Here is a 19615-nt window from a genome sequence, read left to right as displayed (position 1 = left end):
CAGTTTATTTGATTCATAATTAAAATGAGGAATATTAACCCATAGGGGGACATTTGTGCTTCATATCAACTGCCACATCATGTTCTGCAAGTGTGTAAAATCATTGATTTATTCCTTTACCTCCTTCTGATATAACTAAGTTCTTCTGTATTTTCGGATTCACACTGGCAGTTAATGCAGGTTTTTGAGGCCTAGATTACACTTGAGAAACATTTTTGGTGTTTTATCAACACTATCATAGAATTAAGTTTCAGTGGGAATTATTGCTGCCAGAGGGGATGGATAACATCCGCAGCCTCAATTCTGTGTGCTTTTAAAAACCACTATATATGTCACAGAACTTACTCTACATATTCATTGGAATAAAGCCAACCTGTGTGCACGTTAAGTCATTGTTTATTTATTTTATTGACTTTTTGTATTTGTTGTTTTTAGGTTACGTGTGTGGTCCCGCCTCTTGGTGGCAGCAGAGTAAAGGAATGCAGTCAAGGGCAGCACTAGTCAAGGGCTTTCTGTTCCATTCTGGAAAACGTGATACCTTAAAATGTCCCCAAATCATATTACAGCATTTCACTATAAAGTTGTGGAAAAGGAAAGTTTTGTTCATCAAGTGCACTGATGTCAAAACCCAAATGTTTTTGGCATATCATTATTAAGAGGTTAGGCTTTCCCGAGCAAAGTTTTTAATTCATTTGGATTTGTTTATATGGAGAGAGTTTTGTGCATCTTAATTCATTTATTTGTATATCGCTTTACTGGCCAGTGTCATGCACTGATTAGGCCATATGGTCTTGTTTCAAATGATGTTAAAATCTCTCAAATTATCCATAAACCAACAGAAATCCTAAAACAATATTTGCAAGTGGTCATTTGAATTCTTGACGTTTCCTCGCAGCTGTATAGCAACATTTTTCCTGATTCCCAACTGTATATTCACTCTGTCAGGAGGTTTATTAAAGTGAAATGACTATTAACCTACAATATACTCTGTATGGAGAGATTAAAGGGCTGACCTAGTTTTGAACAGGACTAAAAGCAAACCTCTGCCAATGGCAAAACACACTAGAGATTATCAATAATAATCCAAAAAAAGGAAAGCTGAATTGGGTATCTGGACATCAGGTGTTCTAACAGAGGGAGTGATTGTGTCGTGACCCAACTCATTTCAACTCCAAATTACACGTCTGCTCCAATACACTCTCAAATACAGTGGTAACGAAGGTGTGGAGAGGCATTTTTTTCTGGTTATCTGAACAAATCAAATGTTATAGTTCAGAATAAAGACATCTTCTTCTTCTTCTTCTTCACTTATTCATATTAAGACACATGTAACATAATATTTATGTGAATCACATTATGAAATGTTTATGTGAATCACATTATGAAATGTTTGTGATACTCAGGACTCCTGTAATCCAAAATGTTCCTGACCTCACAGTGTTAAAGTGTTATCAGTGAGCTACACATTCATTTGACATATTTTGGACCATTTTAGAGACACATACAAGAACCAAACTAATTCGACAAGCGGCTTCTTTCCATCAACATTGCATTTTGATAAGATTCCAAAAACGTGATTAGTAGGGAAATATTTCTGATCACTAATAAAGTGATCAGAAAAGCTAATCCAAGTGACATTTTTTTTTCTCATAATCACTTCAGAAGAAATTTATATAGAAATGTACTGACGGATGTTTCACCTGTTGTTTCCTAATGACAAAATCGGTGCGTGGAATCACAAATTATCTTTTATAATCGTTCAGTCAACACAAAAAAGAAAATAAGTCACAGGGACATGTATTAAGGAGGTAGAACATCATGACCTAATGCAATGTCAACAAGGGGATTCAGCTCTAATTGTCAACAAGTCTTACATTTTGTGTATTTATGTTCCAGATACTTGCAAGTACATTTTACAAGTGGATTTAATACTTTAACACTTGGCTTTTTTTTCTTTTATAGAAAAAATGACCAATACTCGTGATACAACTCTTATACAAGAGTTAGACAGTTAAACTATTACCAAATCTACTTAGCTCTTTTGCTAACTTTACTTCCACTTAAGATCGCCATTTGATGCAATTAAAATGCCCGTCCTCTTCTCTTTTAAAGTAGCAGTGGCTCGCCTGTCAATGCTCAGCGTGAGTTTCGTCCGCTGTGCAGGTGCCTGATATATACCGATGCTCATCCTCCCACATCCTCAGAACCTGTTCGATGAGGGCGCTGCCTTGTGTATTGATGACAGTAATCTGTATCAAAGCATGCATGTGTAGCAACATGCTACAGTGATAATCACATCCCTGAAATTTCCCTGTGGGCAGTCCAATGTCTGTCCCCTTGTCAGGGAGGGAGAAGTCAGCTTGTGCAGCTGAGATTGAAAGCACGGGATTAGAAACTAAGATGAGCACAACAGATGAGCAATGAACTTTAACCGTGTGATTTTTGCACAGTGATTATTGAAAGAATACTTGCATATATAAGTCTCATAGAGAATAGCGTACGTGTCTATGGGTCTAATTTTTGAATATAGCTCTCATTCATGACAGAAAAAAATATGATGATCATCTGTTTGTTTCTCTGCCTAAAATTGCCGACTCCACGCCACATGTTCACCAGTCAATCTGTCGCAGCCTAAAACAACACTGTGTGTACACTAATTGTGCTTTACATTTACGTCTCATGTCCACAGAGAGGCTCTGTGCATTACAAGATGAAGAGGGATTAGACCACAGTGGGTTAATCTTTAGGCTTGCCATCTGCCAGAGAATTAAACCTGAAGCCACTGCCTTGATCGTGCTAAAGCAAGCCAGGTGATCTTTTCCAGTGATTGTTTGACCATATTCTGGAACTTGTGCATATTCTGCTCTAAATCCTGATTGTTCATTTTCCTCCTTTTCAGATATAAAGTTCTTGTTGCAAAAGCATGGAACTTGACAACATCCAGAGGTCACATATTATTAAAATGCAGGTGGTTCTAAGACTCAATGTCTGTAGCTTTTCCAGTCAAAAGGTTAATTTTTTTGCACCTGATGTTGTTCCAACATTGGCATAGATGAGAGTGATGCTTTTAGCAACCACTTAGCTCATGCTACAGCATGCACAACAAATTCATCCACTACTATTGAGATTATAAAGCAGATTCAAAATTCAGCACTATAAATGGACAATAAAAGGTTCGCTCATGATTGTAAATCCTTTTGCATGCAAACATATCTTAATAGTGCGCTGCAGCTACACACAATTGTTTTTTGTCTAATTGACATACTGTATCTTTCATATGAGAACAGCAAACAGGGTGTGTAGATTCATATTTTTATTACACAATGCATTTTGTATTTCATGGTGAGAATTTGCATATAGTTTAAATAGTCTTATAGTGAAAATGACTACACTGATATTTTGGGACTGAAATATTTTCATGACGCATCGCGTCAACTGACCAACTTCAGAGAACTTCACTTACCTTTGGTTTGTAATAATAGGAACGCAATAGGAACTCACACATAATTATTTGGTTGATATTGCAGGATTATGATCTCAGTCAAATGGAGGACCTCCAAACAATATTGTATAATTATTTTTTATTTACAAGAGTTTGATATTGGGTGGCAAGAAGATTATCAAACAAGATTACCCTGTTTCACATCTTAAAATACTATTCAAAAGTAAGAGAGAGACATTGAAGGTCATTGACAGGTTTTCTTTTAATTTCAAAAGACAACATGCAAGTCTCAGAAGGAAAAAAGGACAACTTAAATATACAGATAAATTATATCTAACAAACAGTTGCAATCACAATTTGATTAGCTAATAAGCAATTTATTTGATTTGGGGAAAAATGGCACTTCATCTTATCACCATTTACTTACAGTTCACAAGCATGACGTCACTTCCTGGAATTATAATTGTATCAGATCATTTACAGCTTTCATCTGCATTAATCTCTGTTTTATGATTATTCTATAATTGAATAAATTGAAGTAAAGAGTTCATAGAATTTTTTTATGCAACAGATGGTTGCGAAGTGCATAGCAGATGGTACCATATATAATATGGGCCATGCACAGGCTAGCATTACAGATAGATTCTTTATTTGGGAGAGTCTGCTGTAATCCTTCCACATAATCGACAGCAGAGTTCGTCACAGAATTCATAGTTGTATGTATTTTCACTGAAGTTACATGAAACCATAAATAAGTAATCAATTAGTACTTGATATTGTTGATGTTAATGCACTATCTAAAGCATTGCAATTGATGAAATCGTCTCAATTCAAAAGTCAATTAATTGCAGTCCTGGACAATATGTTATTCAAAAATTGTGTACCGCGTAATAATAGTAATGTTAAAGTCAAAGCTTTATCAAACTATTACGTTAAGAGGATACTTACAAACAGACAGTCTGGATTTAATTCTTAAATACATGTGATCTCCTGTGTGAACGTGAAAGTTTCCGTCATCAAAAAGTTGCAAACATATTTATCAAATAATATATTCATTGATTTTGTCTCAGTCTAAACAAACAAACCAAAAAAATACCTGGCTTGTATCTGTAAATGTGTGAAATAAACTCCTTCTGTCTGACCTGTAGAACCAGCCATATCCTGCACTGGTCGAAGACACATGGTGTAACTAAGGCAGCACAGGAGTAACTCTTAAGATGTGTCATTGGATTAGCATACGAGCATCTGCCTTCACCCGCCATAGTCACCGACAAACACCTTGAGAGTTGCGTCTCATGTATATGTCCGCTCACAGCCGTCTTCATGGTGCGATTTCGCTCCTTCGATCTTTAGGATGGAGAATGTGAAGGTCTTACATCTGCTATTGTTATTTCTATTTGTGCACAGAAGCTGTGGTAAGTTTGACTGAAAAATTCTCTCTTTTGTGGATCATCCCACTGAAAATAGATTGTAATGCTATGAGCTTCTGAGTTAATGATTACTGATCTAAGTCAGTTCTATTTTGTTCTATTTGTCTTCTGTAAGCTCTTGATATTTACATTTTAGGGTTTTTATAATTTTCTGACAAGTACCCCTTTTCTGTGATGAGAGAAATTGTTTTGAAAGATATCTACTTGGCAAAAAAGAGAGAAAAAACAAAGGTATGAAAGAATACAGCAATTTCAACGGAAGATTTCAGATCTATATAAAGCAAAGGGTTATGTCGACGTAATCCCAGAGTCCGAGAAAGCAGGGGGCGTAAGTGCTGTTTGGACAGCTTTCCTTTAAAGTGAGATCCTCTCATTTCAAACCTACAGCAGACATGATTACCAAGTGAATAATTATTTAGATGTCAAAGCTTTTATTTTTATCCAAATTTTTTTTGATATCCAAGAAGAGGCTGCGGTGTAAAAAAACAAAAAGGTTGAAAACTATGGTAAATATTGTCTGCCATAAGTGTCTTAATAGCACTGATTATTTAGTTTTCACAGCAGTCTGTAACATGGAGGAAAACAATCTTGCCAATCTCCCTCTCAAAAATGATCGTTGTAGACTCGGTTTAGCATGACTAACTGAAAATATGTGAGATTCAAGTTTGATCTGACATCCTCATCTTCAGCACAGGCAGATTTTGCCCCTCATTTTTATGACAATGGACCCTACAGCCACAACGGAAACCTAGCGCTGTTCAGCCTATCAGAAGACACGGCACTGGGTAAGACCTCTTAAACCACCTCTGAAACCAAGTGTTAATACAGAAAGCTGTTGGAAATAGAGTCGATAGGTAGCACATCTTGGTTGCCAAATTTTTCAAAACCTCGATGTTTAACTGTTTTCGATGGCTCGGCGGATGTAGTGTGGCAAGTACCTGCACTTGCTCGCCCATCTGCTGCCGCCTGTTGATTTAAGGGACAGTTTGCTGGCTGTGTTTTTGGTGCAGCTGTCCCTCCTCACCTCATGGCCTTAGATTGGCACAAGCTAGCTAGTATCTGGGGCTGATTGTTTTCACAGCAGTCTTTTATAAACCAAATCTTATCATGTATATCCATTTACCGTACTTACGTATATCTCTGACAAAGTCAAGACGCTCATACGATACTATATTTAAGGTGTCTTTGTATGAATTTGTCCCTATGTAGGTACAATAATTTACTGCCTAAATGGCACAGACCCTGAAGGCCAAGAGGTCAGCTATGGCCTTGCCTTCGATTCAGGGTCTAAAGAATATTTCAGGGTGGATCCCGAATCTGGAAACATTACATTAGTAGAACATTTGGACAGAGAGGTAAATATCACATGACATTGTAATTTTGTTAAAATAAAGGTTAAAGTGAAAATTTAGACACTGAATTTGTTTGTCCATTGCTCAGAAACAGGATTCAATTGATGTTCTTGTCAGCATCACAGATGGAAAAAGCAAGGTAACTACTTCGTTTTGTGTTTGGTATAGTTGTGCTACCTGTCTGTTTGAGGTCAACCTTAAAATCAAAACGGTTTTGTTTGTGTTCTTTATTAATACTTCACAGGTTGTGGAAAGAGTCACAATATTTGTAATGGATGCTAACGATGAAAAACCTGAATTCCAAAACATGCCCGCCATTATTGACGTTTTGGAAGTAAGTTGGAATTTTTTTCTTTTAATCCTTCAATAAAAAGAGGTCTAAATCCACTAAAGGAAAATAATGAACAGTGCTCAAAGCGATGGTTAATAAAATGATCACATGCCATGATTTTGATTTTGTCTACATTAGACCACAGAGCCTGGAAGCAGTATCTTCAAAGCTGAGGCAGTGGATAGAGACACGGGTTCAGGGGGCTCAGTCAACTACTACCTCCAGGTAATATTTGCCAGTATCATCTTTCTCCATATACACTCCAAGTGCTTTCATGACTCCTTTCCCTGTACATCTAGATTTATGATTTATGACACATAAATAAAACACATGGCTAGATATTTGAACTGGGAAGTCACCAGCTCAAATGGTAAGCTGGGTGTGTGGCGTTGAGGATGTAGATCAAAACTGATATTTGCATAATTGAAATCCATGTGTGTTCATTTACAACCATAATTTTTTCTGTCATGAGGATGAGGATTAAATCACAATTACATTTGTGTCAGGTATTGGAGGATTAGAGGACTGATTTGGCTTGGGGTGGCAGTGATATTCGTTTGCACTTTGGGCTATTAAGAACATAGAACAGCTGGCCCAGAGTGACAGTGACGTGTGAGACAGTGCACATCTGGACACAGCAGCTTTCACCTGCCTGCACTGCCCCTCAGCATATGGGGTCCTTACATCCAGATGGACAGAGAGATTCATTTGATGTTGGATGTGGCCTAATTCAAGTGACAAACAAGTGTCTTTATACTGCCATCTGACCACTCTACATGATGTTTCACGTGAGCGGACGTAATGGGGTTTAGGGGTTTCACTGAAAGGCTTTTACTCATGTGACCACATTTATGCATATATATTTTTTAAATCCTCCCTTTGTTCTTTTCTTTGTCACAGAATGGCCAGGCCAGTTTGTTTACTGTCGACCGACACAGTGGTGTCATTCGTGTTAAAGCTGACGAGATGTTGGACTATGAAAAAACCAAGACTCACTTTGTCACTGTGATGGCAAAGGTAGAAAGTCACAATTCGTACACTTTTTTTATGCATGTCATTTTCCAATTTGAGGGACTTCTTGAGCATTGGCAACAATGACGGGAGACCTGTTTTGTTTACAGATCCATAATAGTTTGTATCAGACAGACAGAAGAAAACTCAAATGTTTATCTTGAGTTATGCAGACGCAGGAGAAAACATGAGAGGGTAACTCTGTTTATGACTTTGGTCATAAGATCAAAAGGGATTTAGAGATGCCCCAAACAGTGTGTGTGTTTTAGTAAAATCTCAAATGACCTCTTGGTATATTTTGATCAGTTATATGTAGCATATCAAGTATACACAATTCTGGCAGTCAGCTCAGGACTCATGTGAATTCGTAATTAATATACATTGAAAAAAAGATAATCACTAGTATTTTAAAGTAATACTCAGTAATAGGGCGTAAAGTAAGTAGGTGTGCCGTTGTGTCTCAAAACACAGCCTCACTGAAATGCCAACATGAATTTAGCCTCTCTCTCCTCATCTTTTCACATTAATCCATGTCTGTGGTGCTTTTTATTAAGGGTTTTTAAGAAATCAAATGTTATGTCTACAAATTAATAAAATCACAGAGACAGATAAATTGTATTGCAGTATTCCTGGGGGGATGATATGTATTTGTATTAAAATGTATGTAACGTTTTCAGGATGGTGGTGGGACTTTTAATGGAAAAGAGCAGTTTCTATCATCCTCTGCGACCCTGACTATCAATGTAATAGATGCTCAAGACACACCACCATCTTTTATTGGGACACCCTACTTTGGATACGTTTACGAAGTATCAACGCCAGTGAGTATAAAATCATAAATCATAAATCATAAATCATAAATCATAGTCTCAACTATGATTTGCTTTAAAGATGATATTTTATGAAATATATTTTTTTTAAACCATTTGTCATACTTTTTTCCCGTGCCTTCTATTTATTCTGCCATTTCACACTCTTTTGATGTTGCATTATCACAAAAAAGAATGAAAACATGGTGATATTTCCCAACAAAAAGGGGGAAAAACAATCAACAAAGGAGCCAAAGACGAGAATCATGTCTAAATACAAAATTAGTTCTGAGCTGCCAGTTGTTATCTCATTGGTGAATAAATGTCAGTGGAGCAGTTCATTGTGCAAGAGAGATTGCATCACCTGATGTTAATACAAGCAGGAACAATTTGGCATTTTAAGAAATGAATTTTGATATTTTTATTAATGTGCAGAGCATAAGGTAAAGGGAATCTCAATAATATGTGAGAGAAATATTTCCCAAATATTGTGCAGGATCTGATCTTTGATGTTGTTATGATGTTGAAACATTTTCTTGTCATCTCTTCTCAGGGATCTGAAATTTTCACAGTTGTGGCCAAAGATGGTGATGTGGGAAACCCAAATCCAGTCATCTATTCATTTGATAGCGGTAAGTATTTCACTAAAATAAAATATAATAGAATCATGAGTAGAAGGTGGTGCTTGACTTTGTCTTTAATATTGCTAATTAGGCTGCATGTTTCTAAAATTTAGGAGATGATGGCGTTTTTAGCATCAATCAAACAAGTGGTTGCATCACCTTACTGACTAATCCCATCTATCTCAAGAGAGAAATCTTTAACATTCATGTCAGGGTAAGTACTGACTGCTCCATTCTCCTAATCTACATTTGTCTAATTTCTGTCTTAATTCACTCACATTATATATGAGGAGAAATAATTGCGCAGAACAGTTATTTCTAGTTTAAGGTGTAATCATTATATGTGTTTATAAATGCAAATATATTCCAATACAGTACCAAAGGAAAAGTGTATTATTTCAGGGGCTTTTATACTGTAAGTGTGCTTAATGAAACTGTTCAACTATTAAATAGTATTCAGATCTTATTCAAGTGTCTCAACCTGGTTTTGTGTGAGTGTTGTAGGAGCCTGCTTTTGATCAATTATCTTTTTACGGTTTGTAACATATTTATACGCCTTTAGTTGCAGGTAGTAGTTTGATAATTGTTTGAAATTTGACCGCTGTGAATAAATGACAAGTTTGAGTCCATTACATAAATGAATTGTGCATTGCAAGTTTTATAAATGAAGAGAGGATGGATATTAATTTATAATAAACAAAATGCTACTTAAATTAAATAAAATAAAATAAAATAAAATTTAATTTAATCAATTCCAGGTTAATAAAAAATAAATAAATAAATAAATAAATTAAAAAAAGAAGGAAAAAACTGTGACATTTTCCTGCCTCTTCAGTAATAAATATTTGACTCCTAATCCAGGCATCTGAAGTTAGTCCCGAGGGTAGACGCATGGATTATGGACTGACCACAGTAGTGATCCGGGTGGTGGACCTGAACAATAATCCACCAACTTTTTATGGAGAAAAGGGGAGGCAAAACATGTTTGAGCTGACCATGTATGAGCATCCACCAGAAGGAGAAATACTCCGGGGGCTTAAAATCACGGTGAATGATTCTGATCAGGTGGGTAAATTCTTGATGCCTTCTTTATTTCCTCCAGGCCAAAATAATAATGTAAATATGCCAAAAGATTAGTTTTCTCACAGCAACACTGCCTCAGAGGTGCACCGACATGTCTGGAGAAAAGTCACAGTTGTTATGTAACACTAATTTTCCGACCAAATTACATTATCTAGTAATGAGAAACATTCGCCACACCACAAAATCAGTGTACTGCTCAGAGCCTGCCTTTATCACAGGCAATCCTTTTGAAATTGCATAAATTTGAAAGTAAGCCAGCACAAATTAAAATCCGTGCCCTAACTATGCCATTTGTCAGCTTGCGCGAGTCTCTTTGTGTTTTCAGCTCCTTGTATCAGCCCCATCTAAATGCCTGATGTTCACTTTGGGTTATCTCTGCTAATACTGTTACAACATCAAAACGCACTCACTTTGTCCAGTGATATTATGTTTCACCGAGAATGCTCTGTCTCAGACTTGCATTTTATTGAACTCTTGTACTTTAATAATAGAAAATTACAATGCTTTTATATTGATTGAATGGACTCTAATGCATGGATTATATTGCATGCTTCCTGGTTTGCAAATGCAGATGACATAAATAGTTCCTTCTGTATATGAAATAATCATCACAGAGACATTTTAAGAACATGATGGTCTTCACTCACAGGGTGCGAATGCAAAATTCAATTTGAGACTGATCGGGCCAGGGAGGATGCTGCGCGTGGTCCCGCAAACCGTCCTCAATGAGGCCCAAGTCACAATCCTGGTCGAAGATGCTGCAGCCATGGACTATGAGAAACACCATTTTTTGACATACAAGGTTTGGACACATTTTAGACAGGGATTCACTAAAATAACCCCGTTATGTCCACTCATATTTTATACAACCTGGAATTCCACAACTGGGATGCCATTCAACCACTCATATGGATATAGCTAGGCATCTGAATCAAATGACTATGTTTTATCAACGTTAATTTTTTCGATTCTTTCAGCTACTTGCAGTGGAGGTTGATACACCAGAAAGATTCAGCTCGACGGCAGACATTGTCATCCATCTCCTGGACACGAATGACAATGCCCCCAAATTCTCCACAGATTATTACATCGCCAGAATTCCAGAAAACTCACCGGGTGGCTCTGATGTTGTGTCAGTCACAGTGAGTCAGTCTTCATCCCGTCTAAAAACACAACACCGAAATACGTCACACTGAGCTAAAGAAGTATGCTGATTTGAACAAAATGCCGAAGTGAGCCATTAATTCCCTAAATGTAGACTTTTGGGGCCAGAGTTGGGATAATATGCGAAAACATGTAGATAAAAGCTAGACGACGTAAGCTGCCAGATGGCTATCACTTTCATTTTGTTGTGTAACACCAAATTCCCTGGATTTTTTTTCTCTGATGCTCGGCAGCAAAAAATAGCACAAAAATGATATATTCAGGGTCACTGCAGGACTTCATGTTGAACCCTTACACGCTAAATTGCAGATAGAGACAAGTTCATGCAAGAGACACATAAGAAACTTTTCTTTTTTGTTTGTTTTTTTTTTTAATTTCTCCGTCTGTCCTTGTCATTCCCATCAGCTTTCTGCAGAGGCTCAAAGCAACAGGGAGGCTCACTAATAAATCCTGCAATTGCGTGAACATCACAGAGGCTTGTTGCCTTGATCCCAGGCAATTTCAATCAGATAAAAGTACAGCCAACAAGTGACCTTGGACTCATAGCGACAGTGAACAGGCATCCCTGCAGCAACAGACAGACAGATTAGCTTCTGACATGATGATGTTCCTGTGACATCAAAAAACATTCTTTTTATAGATGACCTCTGTAACACCATGTTCCAGCTCTGTGCAGATCCACACAGTGGAAGCTGGCGGTAGATCATTTTTTACCCATTTCAGACATCTTCCATCGCCCTACCTCATACCTAGTTTGTGATTTGTTGGGTGTGAGACTTTATATAAAGTGTCGCTATCCAAAAATTTTGGTCACAGGCTTGGATTGATCTTGGAAAATGCTGGGCATTACTCCGTAGCTAGTGAAACAAAGCAAGTTAATTATAAAAGCAAGTATTTATTCAAATAGCAACACATAATGCTTCATGGGGGGAAAAAATAAGTATTCATGAATTAGTTCCACACATAGTTGTCAGTTTTTTTTATCCAGCATTAGTAACAGTCTGTCACATGAATGCACTCAAGACAGGACCTAACATAAGACCAGAAAATAAAATACAAAAATAATGGAAAATGGAAGGATAAAAAAAAAGTTCTGAATAAATGTGACATAAACTTCAAAAATATCCATTAAAAGACTATTTCCTTTCTTTTTCCAGAAAAAAAAAATTATATAATAAAGTGATTCTATTCTACTGTATTTTATTACATTGGATCTTTCTTTGCAGCATAAAAATGGCTTTGTAACATCAAGAACCATAAATCTTTGACTGGAATGATTCAGAGATCTACAATTGTGGAACTAAATAGTGAATTTCATTGACAAGTTGAGTTATGGAGATAATCATTCAGTTTCTTACGCTAAATGACGTCCCCAGAGAGTTGAAGGTTGCTGAATTTTTTTTTGTCTTTGCTACTGTATGACCCTGGCAACAGGCTGTAACTGTATGAATTCAGTAAACAAACCATTGTAGTCCATCTCAGCTCAACGTGCGGAATACTGCACGAAAAATGAAGGAAATTTCTGTTTATTTTGGCTGCAGTGAACGTTGTACAGCTGACATAATATTTAAAAGCAGCAACTAAACTGATATTGAGTTTCATTTCTGTTATTCACAGGCCATTGACCCCGACTCAGGACCTTGGGGTGATGTGAAGTACTCGATTTATGGATCAGGCGCTGACTTGTGCGTATGAAATCATTAAAGATGAGCTTAAGATAAGACCTTTCTACGGGATAAAACCCTCTCATTCAAATTCTTACTCTCACTCAGCACTTTTCATCTATACAGATTTCTGTAGGAGAAATCACAAGAACAAACCACTCATCAGTGCCTGAAACACAATTAAGAAAGCACCTCGAGGAAGAATTTACAAGAATCAAAAGCTTTTTTTATTATTATAAATCGTTATATATCAAGTATGAAGGACCTTAGCTGAACCAGGTTAACTAGGCTACCTATTTTGCTTCTCTGAGTAACTTTGTATGCTCGGAAAAAAGCAGACAGTTATTTGCTTTTATACAGCTACAGCGAAAAAAACACATCTGCTTTCAGTCTTTCCAAAAATATAACAGCACATCTCATTCTAGAGCTCGGTTCTGTTCATTCCACCAACACATGTAGCTCCTTAAAGGATTTCCTGGAATTTTCTCTTATCTCAACTGTTATTAAGTTTTCAGAAGATATGCCCTCAGAGAAAAAGAAAAAGCTCTGTCATCAGTCTACCCTTCTGATAGTTTCTTTCTATTTTCACCTAGATTAGCCTTCCTGCTCTGTTAATGCAGCTGAAGTTCAAAGAACCCCCTACATATCTTCACACAGTTTCCCAGTTCAGAACACAACACACGAGCAAACAAAACACCACCCACTAAATATCAGTGTTAATGTAAACAGACAGCCATGTGTGACTGAGGATTTGGTCTCTGGAACTGTTCCCACTGAAGCGCTGTCTGAAGAAATGTTGTTGAAGATGTAGGCGCATGTCTTCTCAGTATAGATTCAATTCCCACCATGCTATTTTCACATAAAGGATCTTGAGAGATGACTAGTTTGATTTGTGCAATTGGTTGAAACAAATGTGTGAGAGTGGCACAAACAATTCCCATCCCATCAGATGACTTATACATGTTTTTAGATATTTCCACAATGCTTCAGAATACAAACAATGATGCTGTCTTGCTCTTTACCTGCATGTTCAATCCTTGTTAATCCTCTAATTGGATTTAAGTGGAAAATAGATCACTCTTGGCTCCGGGCTGCCTTACAGTGAGACAAAGTCGATGCAAGGCAACTAAATCAGCCAGTCTCTTGTTTCCGTATTTAAACTCCCTTTACTTCTTGCTTCAAACCTTTAGATTAAATTGCTGGATAAGTCACTGTATAGGATGGAACACAAATGCAGTTGTACTGGGTTCACTATGCCAATATGTATGAATAGTTGTTATCCATTGCACACACTATATGCAATATATAGCTTTATTTAAAGGATATTGACCAATAGCCTTTTATTACCTCTAAACTGTTTGCCTCACAGAGATCAAAATGTGCTCCTATAAGTACTTATCCCTTCTTTGACTTTAGAAGAGGGATAAACCTCAGTTTGACATACAGTTGAGTGGAATCTTCTCCATTCCTGTTACTCATAAAAGTAGTGAGGAGCCAGGAAATCAGTGCTCTGGGCAACAAACAAACTTTCTTATAACCAACCAATAGATTCTATGTAATCTATTTGCTCAATCAAGAGTCAAAAGTATTTACAGTGAAGTTGCAGCATCATAATGAATAGTACTTATGACCTGTTACAGAAGTCTTAATCCCCTGCGGAGGTCAAGAAACAAGAATCAAAATCAGGAGATACACCCTTGAGGCTGTACTCTCATTTATGCTGAAATATGTCATTTTCAAGGAATAACTGTAAAATTCTTGTGTGGGAAAAGTTGTTCAGCTATGCTTAAAATTATTTTCTATTTCCAGGTTCTTGATTCAGCCAACAACTGGGATCATCTACACACAGCCATGGGCGAGTCTTGATGCAGAGGTGCGATCTAAGTATAACTTCTATGTCAAAGCAGAGGATGCAGAGGGCAAGTACAGCCTGGCTGAGGTCTTTGTAACTGTGCTGGATCTCAATGACCATCCTCCTGCCTTCAATGATAACTTCTTGGAGAAGACCATGGTGATTGGAGCACCTGTGAAAATAGAGGTACGTGTATTAAAACAAAATGTAAAAGAAATATTACATTTTCAATGTTATTCACACTGTGTATCGTACTGACTTGTCCCCCTCAGGCTGTTGATGATGATGCAGAAATACCAAATAATGTTATCGAGTATGCCATCATGAAAGCCGAGCCCGACAACAACATCTTTGACATTAATGCAGATACTGGTGAGATCAATCTCAAGTCCTATATTAAGTCGATGGCCATAATTCAGAACATCACTAAGCACAAGGACTGCACCTGGTCGCTGGTGGTCCAAGCCAGAGATCGAGGCCAGCCATCATTCAGCACCACCGCAGTCATCAAGATTGACATTACTGAAGCTGTAAGTAAAAACACAGTAACGAATATCAGTACTTCAATTTATTTCATTTGTGTTCTTCCAAGAGAAATAAACTTGGATTCTTAATTTGAGAATAATATGGACGCTATAAAGTACTACTTGTACCAATTATTACCAACTTTTTGAAGTTTTTGCATGAGCAGGGATTCATATTGTATCTGCAGAATTTGATTTTACAATTATCGTTACTCTGTGGTGTTATCACATTTCCTTACTGCTAATTAATATTATTCCCTCAGAAGTAGCAGAGTGGTCACGGATAATTAACAGGAAAAATCCAAGCAAAAAATCTTAAGAAAATTGCCTGAAAAGTTACCTAAAATTATCAAACATTAAATTATTTCTATTTCTTCTATGATACTAATGATACATACATACATGTGAACAGGTGGAATTCTGGATGATTTATTTTTTGACTTTGTATGCATCTGAGGCTGCACAAAAAAAAAAGAGTTCTCATTTTGCTGAGGACTGCTGCACTATTAGCAACGATTATGTACATCCTTGAGAAATATTAAATGACCTCATGCCGTTGTACAGCGTTTAGCTACAGTTTCATTTGTGTATAGAGATGCCACCAATGTAAACGTATTATTTTTGCAGATAATGCAAAATATCTAGTTCTAGCATCTTCATCTCACAAAAATCCAATTGTCATGTTTACAGATCAAATCCCGATTTGTCTCTTACTTCCTCGGCCTACGGAAGCGTCCAGGGGCAGTGTTTGGGATTTTTATGACTGTTGTCACCATCACCATTTCACTGACAGTCTTCATTTCAACTCTTATATACTGGAACTCTGTGAAAAAGTCTCGTGTACATCCTCAGGGCAAGATCAGAAAGATTATAAGGAGGCCTGTGCCATAAAAGAAGCTTGCCTTGAGCTTGCCTTGAGAAAAATGTTGTTTTATTATGTTGTACCAAGGATTCAAAGCTATTCATATGAACATGATTTTACAGTAGAACAAGGCTATGTCTGTAAAAGAGTACATGAGCACATTATAAACATGTTCCCACGCTTCTCTCACACTTTAAATATAATGTCCAGCATGTGATACAAACTAAATGAGAAATGTATACACATTATTTCTGCTTATACATTTTCATATCAATTCAAAATTCACCACAAAATGGTCTCAGCCATAGGTTTCCCACTCAACCTCTCTGATCTTGTCTTGATAAAATGTAAATCAGGAGAAAGTGAACTGCATATTTAGCATACAAATGCAGTATTTCGTTGGAATACTATTATGGAAGTGTATATGCAGCAATTCATTGCTGGATATTTTGCACTTCTTATGTTTTTCTATGAAAATAACGAAAAAAAATGCAATAAATTCAGGGAACAATCGCTGATATTTGTCTGATTCCAGTCCCATGGATGTGAATTGTCCTTGTGCTCTTTTACAGACCCAACTCAAGGGGGGGCCTTTGGGATCATTGTTAATGCAGAATAGAAACAAGCCATTGCAAATCCTAGGAATTCTTGCTGGTGTCATTTGTCTCATGGTCATTGTTACAGTCATCATTTCCACTGTAACGTTCATTCGAAACAAAAAGTCCAATCGGATCCTGCCCAACCGCCGTGTCAGAAGAAGGCCGCGGAAGCAGCATGCATGGACCTTCAAAAACCCCTTCAAAAAACCTGAAACACCTGGAGAGAGATTCTGTGTTGAGAAGGAAGAGCTGGAGCCGCAAGTCGTAGTGGAGAATGTCAACTACAACAACAATGTCAGTAATGTTGTGAGACACTGGCCCCCTCCTGCGCCACCCTGCGCCCCGTCTCTGCCACCTCCACCACCACCACCCTATGTCCCAAGAGAGCAAAAGTGGCAGGTGCCCACAGTATCAGCCACTGTGGCTGCCAAACCCAAGAAGAAGCCGGCAATATTCAGACAGGACACTGTGAACAAAGCGCTGGTTTCAGAGCTTAAGATGAGGCTGGAGCAGAAGAGGAGGCAGAATCATTTATAGTGTGTGTGCGTGCGTGTGCGTGCTTGTGCGTGCATGTGGGTGGGTGTGAGTGTAGGTGTGTCGGGGAGGCGGGGTGTGATTCCGACCACAGAAATCACAAAAAAAAAATGTATTTTTGATGTCTGAGTTGATGGGGAATCGTCAAACCTACAGTGAGTTAGCATTTTAAAGCTAAATTACACTATTTGAAGTAATTTTTAACACATCAGTGGCTTAATGAATCCAAATCTGTTGTCAGGAAAGGGAAGTACTTCCACAAGTATGACTGTGTATTTGGAATCCAAACAAGCTCCTTAAAAGAGATTTCATGACACTTGAACTGACTAAGGAGATCAGCCAGAGGGGCGGGGAGCTGAAGCGATCACAGTAGGAAGACCTTTAATCTACTCAGCAGGTGTACAGCACCCTTGGATCCCTGTTTTGAAACAGTCACGACACATTTTTGTGATACAAAAAACTGTAATCAATGTTTACTACGAACTGTTTAATTTGTTGTAATGGACGACTATTTTGGTTTCCATCAAAACAAGAGTATGGAATTTTACTATAAATAAATGAATACAGTTTTCAGGTTTGAATCAACACATACAGTTGACCCAACCGCGATGGAATGAGTTTCCGCATTCTCTTTATAACTTGATTGTCAGATATTGGGCACTATATCAGTCAGGGAAACAGATAATACTGAGTCCAAGTCACTTTGGACAGTATATTGCCTGCTCAGTACAACTAATTACCTAAAATGAGAAGACCAACACCTAAGCTGGTGAATGTTCTCCATCGCCACCTTATGGAAATGCAGGTGACGTTGCTCACAGGTCCCACAAAAAAGGCAAAGGTTTGTTGTCACAGATTTTAGATTACTGTTTCTACACTATTGCAGTAGATATAATCAAGTCAAAAATGAATGAATTAAGTAATTGATGGTTAAAAAGTGTGTAACAATTTGAGAAATAAATACATTAATAATACTGGTCCCACACAAACGGGATGCAACAATTTTAGCCCAGTTCTGTTGAATGGCTGCGTTAGGCACAAGGTATATGCAGAAGTTCAAATGAGGTGCATAAATAAAGCCTTTTTAGTAAAACCTCTCCAGATACTCTGGAAATATGTAACGTATTACTCAGATACAAGCCCTTTTGCACTTCTTAGGTCAGATATCAATGTGAGCACCACACCAATTATGAAGTTACACTGAAGCACTCATCGTGTATTTGTGTAGACATGAGCCAAACATGTGCTCTATCTCAAAATTACATAAAACATGAAATTTGCAGATTATCATCCCTAATCCAAGTACCAAGTTGTTTATCTTTCTGCAATATTGCATCACTGAAAAGTCTATCTGTACTGTTTTAGTTTGTCCTGAGAGGATGTGTTGTACCTCGATATAATGTTGGGAATCGTTCTGAAGAAGAGCAAACTTTTGAGAAAAATATAAGGAAAAAATTAAATTTGACATCATTTCTTCAATTTATTTCCAAGAAATCAGTTATGCTCTCGCCATAACGAAGCTCTGAAGTCAAAAAAATGTGACCTACCTTTGAGGTCAAAACTGTACCACATGGAGGCATACACACCCTTTGCAACATTTCAGGCTGTTAATGCGCTGAAGTGAAATGAGGGAATAGGAGGAGCAGCCCAAATGATCATGCATTATGCCATGTAAGAGGCAGCAGCCAGGATTACTGTTTGATAGAGGATTACAGAGTTGAAAGTTGCAAAAAGCATTGATGCTTTAGAATGACAGAAAACTGTGCCAAGGGTTGAAAGAAGCTGCATTATGCTGTGCTTTGAGAACAGTTTAAAAAGATAAATAGTTTTTACCTTTTTTTAATGCAGAAAAAAAATGTATTATATAGCAATCAACACAGGATCAACTCCTCATCTTTCTAGCTGTTGTGTCTGGAGGTCTGTAAATATCTATTGTTTTACACAACAGGGTGTAAGGAGAAAAATAGACTATTGATAGTATCTCGGTTCATACACAGCAGATAGGGATTACACAAAAAATCTACATCTATCCCTCAGTCGCAATCATATAAAACATCTGAACAAGCAAGGAAGCAGATGTGCCCGTGCTCCAGAAATTGAGAGCTGTCAATCTCATTTAAAAAATTGAACTTGACCGCCCTCCCAGGGGAAAACAGAGATGAAGGAGGTAGCGTGTGTGTGCGATGCGATCATAAAATTAAAGCAGGAAGGGATATTGGAGAGGAAGCCTTTGTTTGGGTCTTATGTCAAATGAACAATGACATTGGCTGATGCATATCCAATGTGCCATCTGTCTGGGTTGTTGAGCACAGATCGTATTTGGCATGTGCCTGGC

The 19615-nt window shown here is 37.5% G+C and overlaps 1 protein-coding gene across 2 annotated transcripts; it reads left to right on the top strand.

Moving 5' to 3' along the window:
- The first annotated feature begins 4715 nt into the window (after window positions 1-4715).
- cdhr1a (cadherin-related family member 1a) lies at window positions 4716-19615 on the top strand. Of its 2 annotated transcripts, none has more exons than XM_086170635.1 (17): window positions 4716-4857; window positions 5562-5657; window positions 6082-6227; window positions 6313-6363; window positions 6469-6558; window positions 6694-6780; window positions 7456-7572; window positions 8244-8387; window positions 8929-9007; window positions 9112-9212; window positions 9860-10063; window positions 10731-10883; window positions 11059-11223; window positions 12863-12930; window positions 14719-14947; window positions 15034-15291; window positions 16720-19615. In XM_086170635.1, the coding sequence occupies exons 1-17, from the start codon at window positions 4797-4799 to the stop codon at window positions 17281-17283; spliced, it is 2613 nt and encodes an 870-aa protein (XP_086026761.1). In that variant the 5' UTR covers window positions 4716-4796; the 3' UTR covers window positions 17284-19615. The 2 variants fall into 2 exon arrangements, with proteins under 2 accessions (XP_086026761.1, XP_086026769.1); XM_086170643.1 differs by having other exon boundaries at window positions 15976-16860.

This window comes from Fistularia commersonii, chromosome 2 (genome assembly GCF_037954325.1).
Source record: "Fistularia commersonii isolate RoL2024-O1a breed Wild chromosome 2, RoL_Fcom_v1.0, whole genome shotgun sequence".
Lineage (NCBI taxonomy): Eukaryota > Metazoa > Chordata > Actinopteri > Syngnathiformes > Fistulariidae > Fistularia > Fistularia commersonii.
The sequence above is the reverse complement of the archived record's forward strand: the minus strand, read 5'-3'. Positions and strand labels throughout refer to the sequence as shown.

What these genes read in the sequence shown, in the direction of transcription:
- cdhr1a (XM_086170635.1), top strand. Translation starts at nt 4,797, where the DNA reads ATGGAGAATGTGAAGGTCTTACATCTGCTATTGTTATTTCTATTTGTG. An exon ending in TAGAACATTTGGACAGAGAG is followed by an intron (nt 6,228 to 6,312) that starts GTAAATATCACA and finishes TCCATTGCTCAG; the next exon opens with AAACAGGATTCAATTGATGT. An exon ending in CATCTATTCATTTGATAGCG is followed by an intron (nt 9,008 to 9,111) that starts GTAAGTATTTCA and finishes TCTAAAATTTAG; the next exon opens with GAGATGATGGCGTTTTTAGC.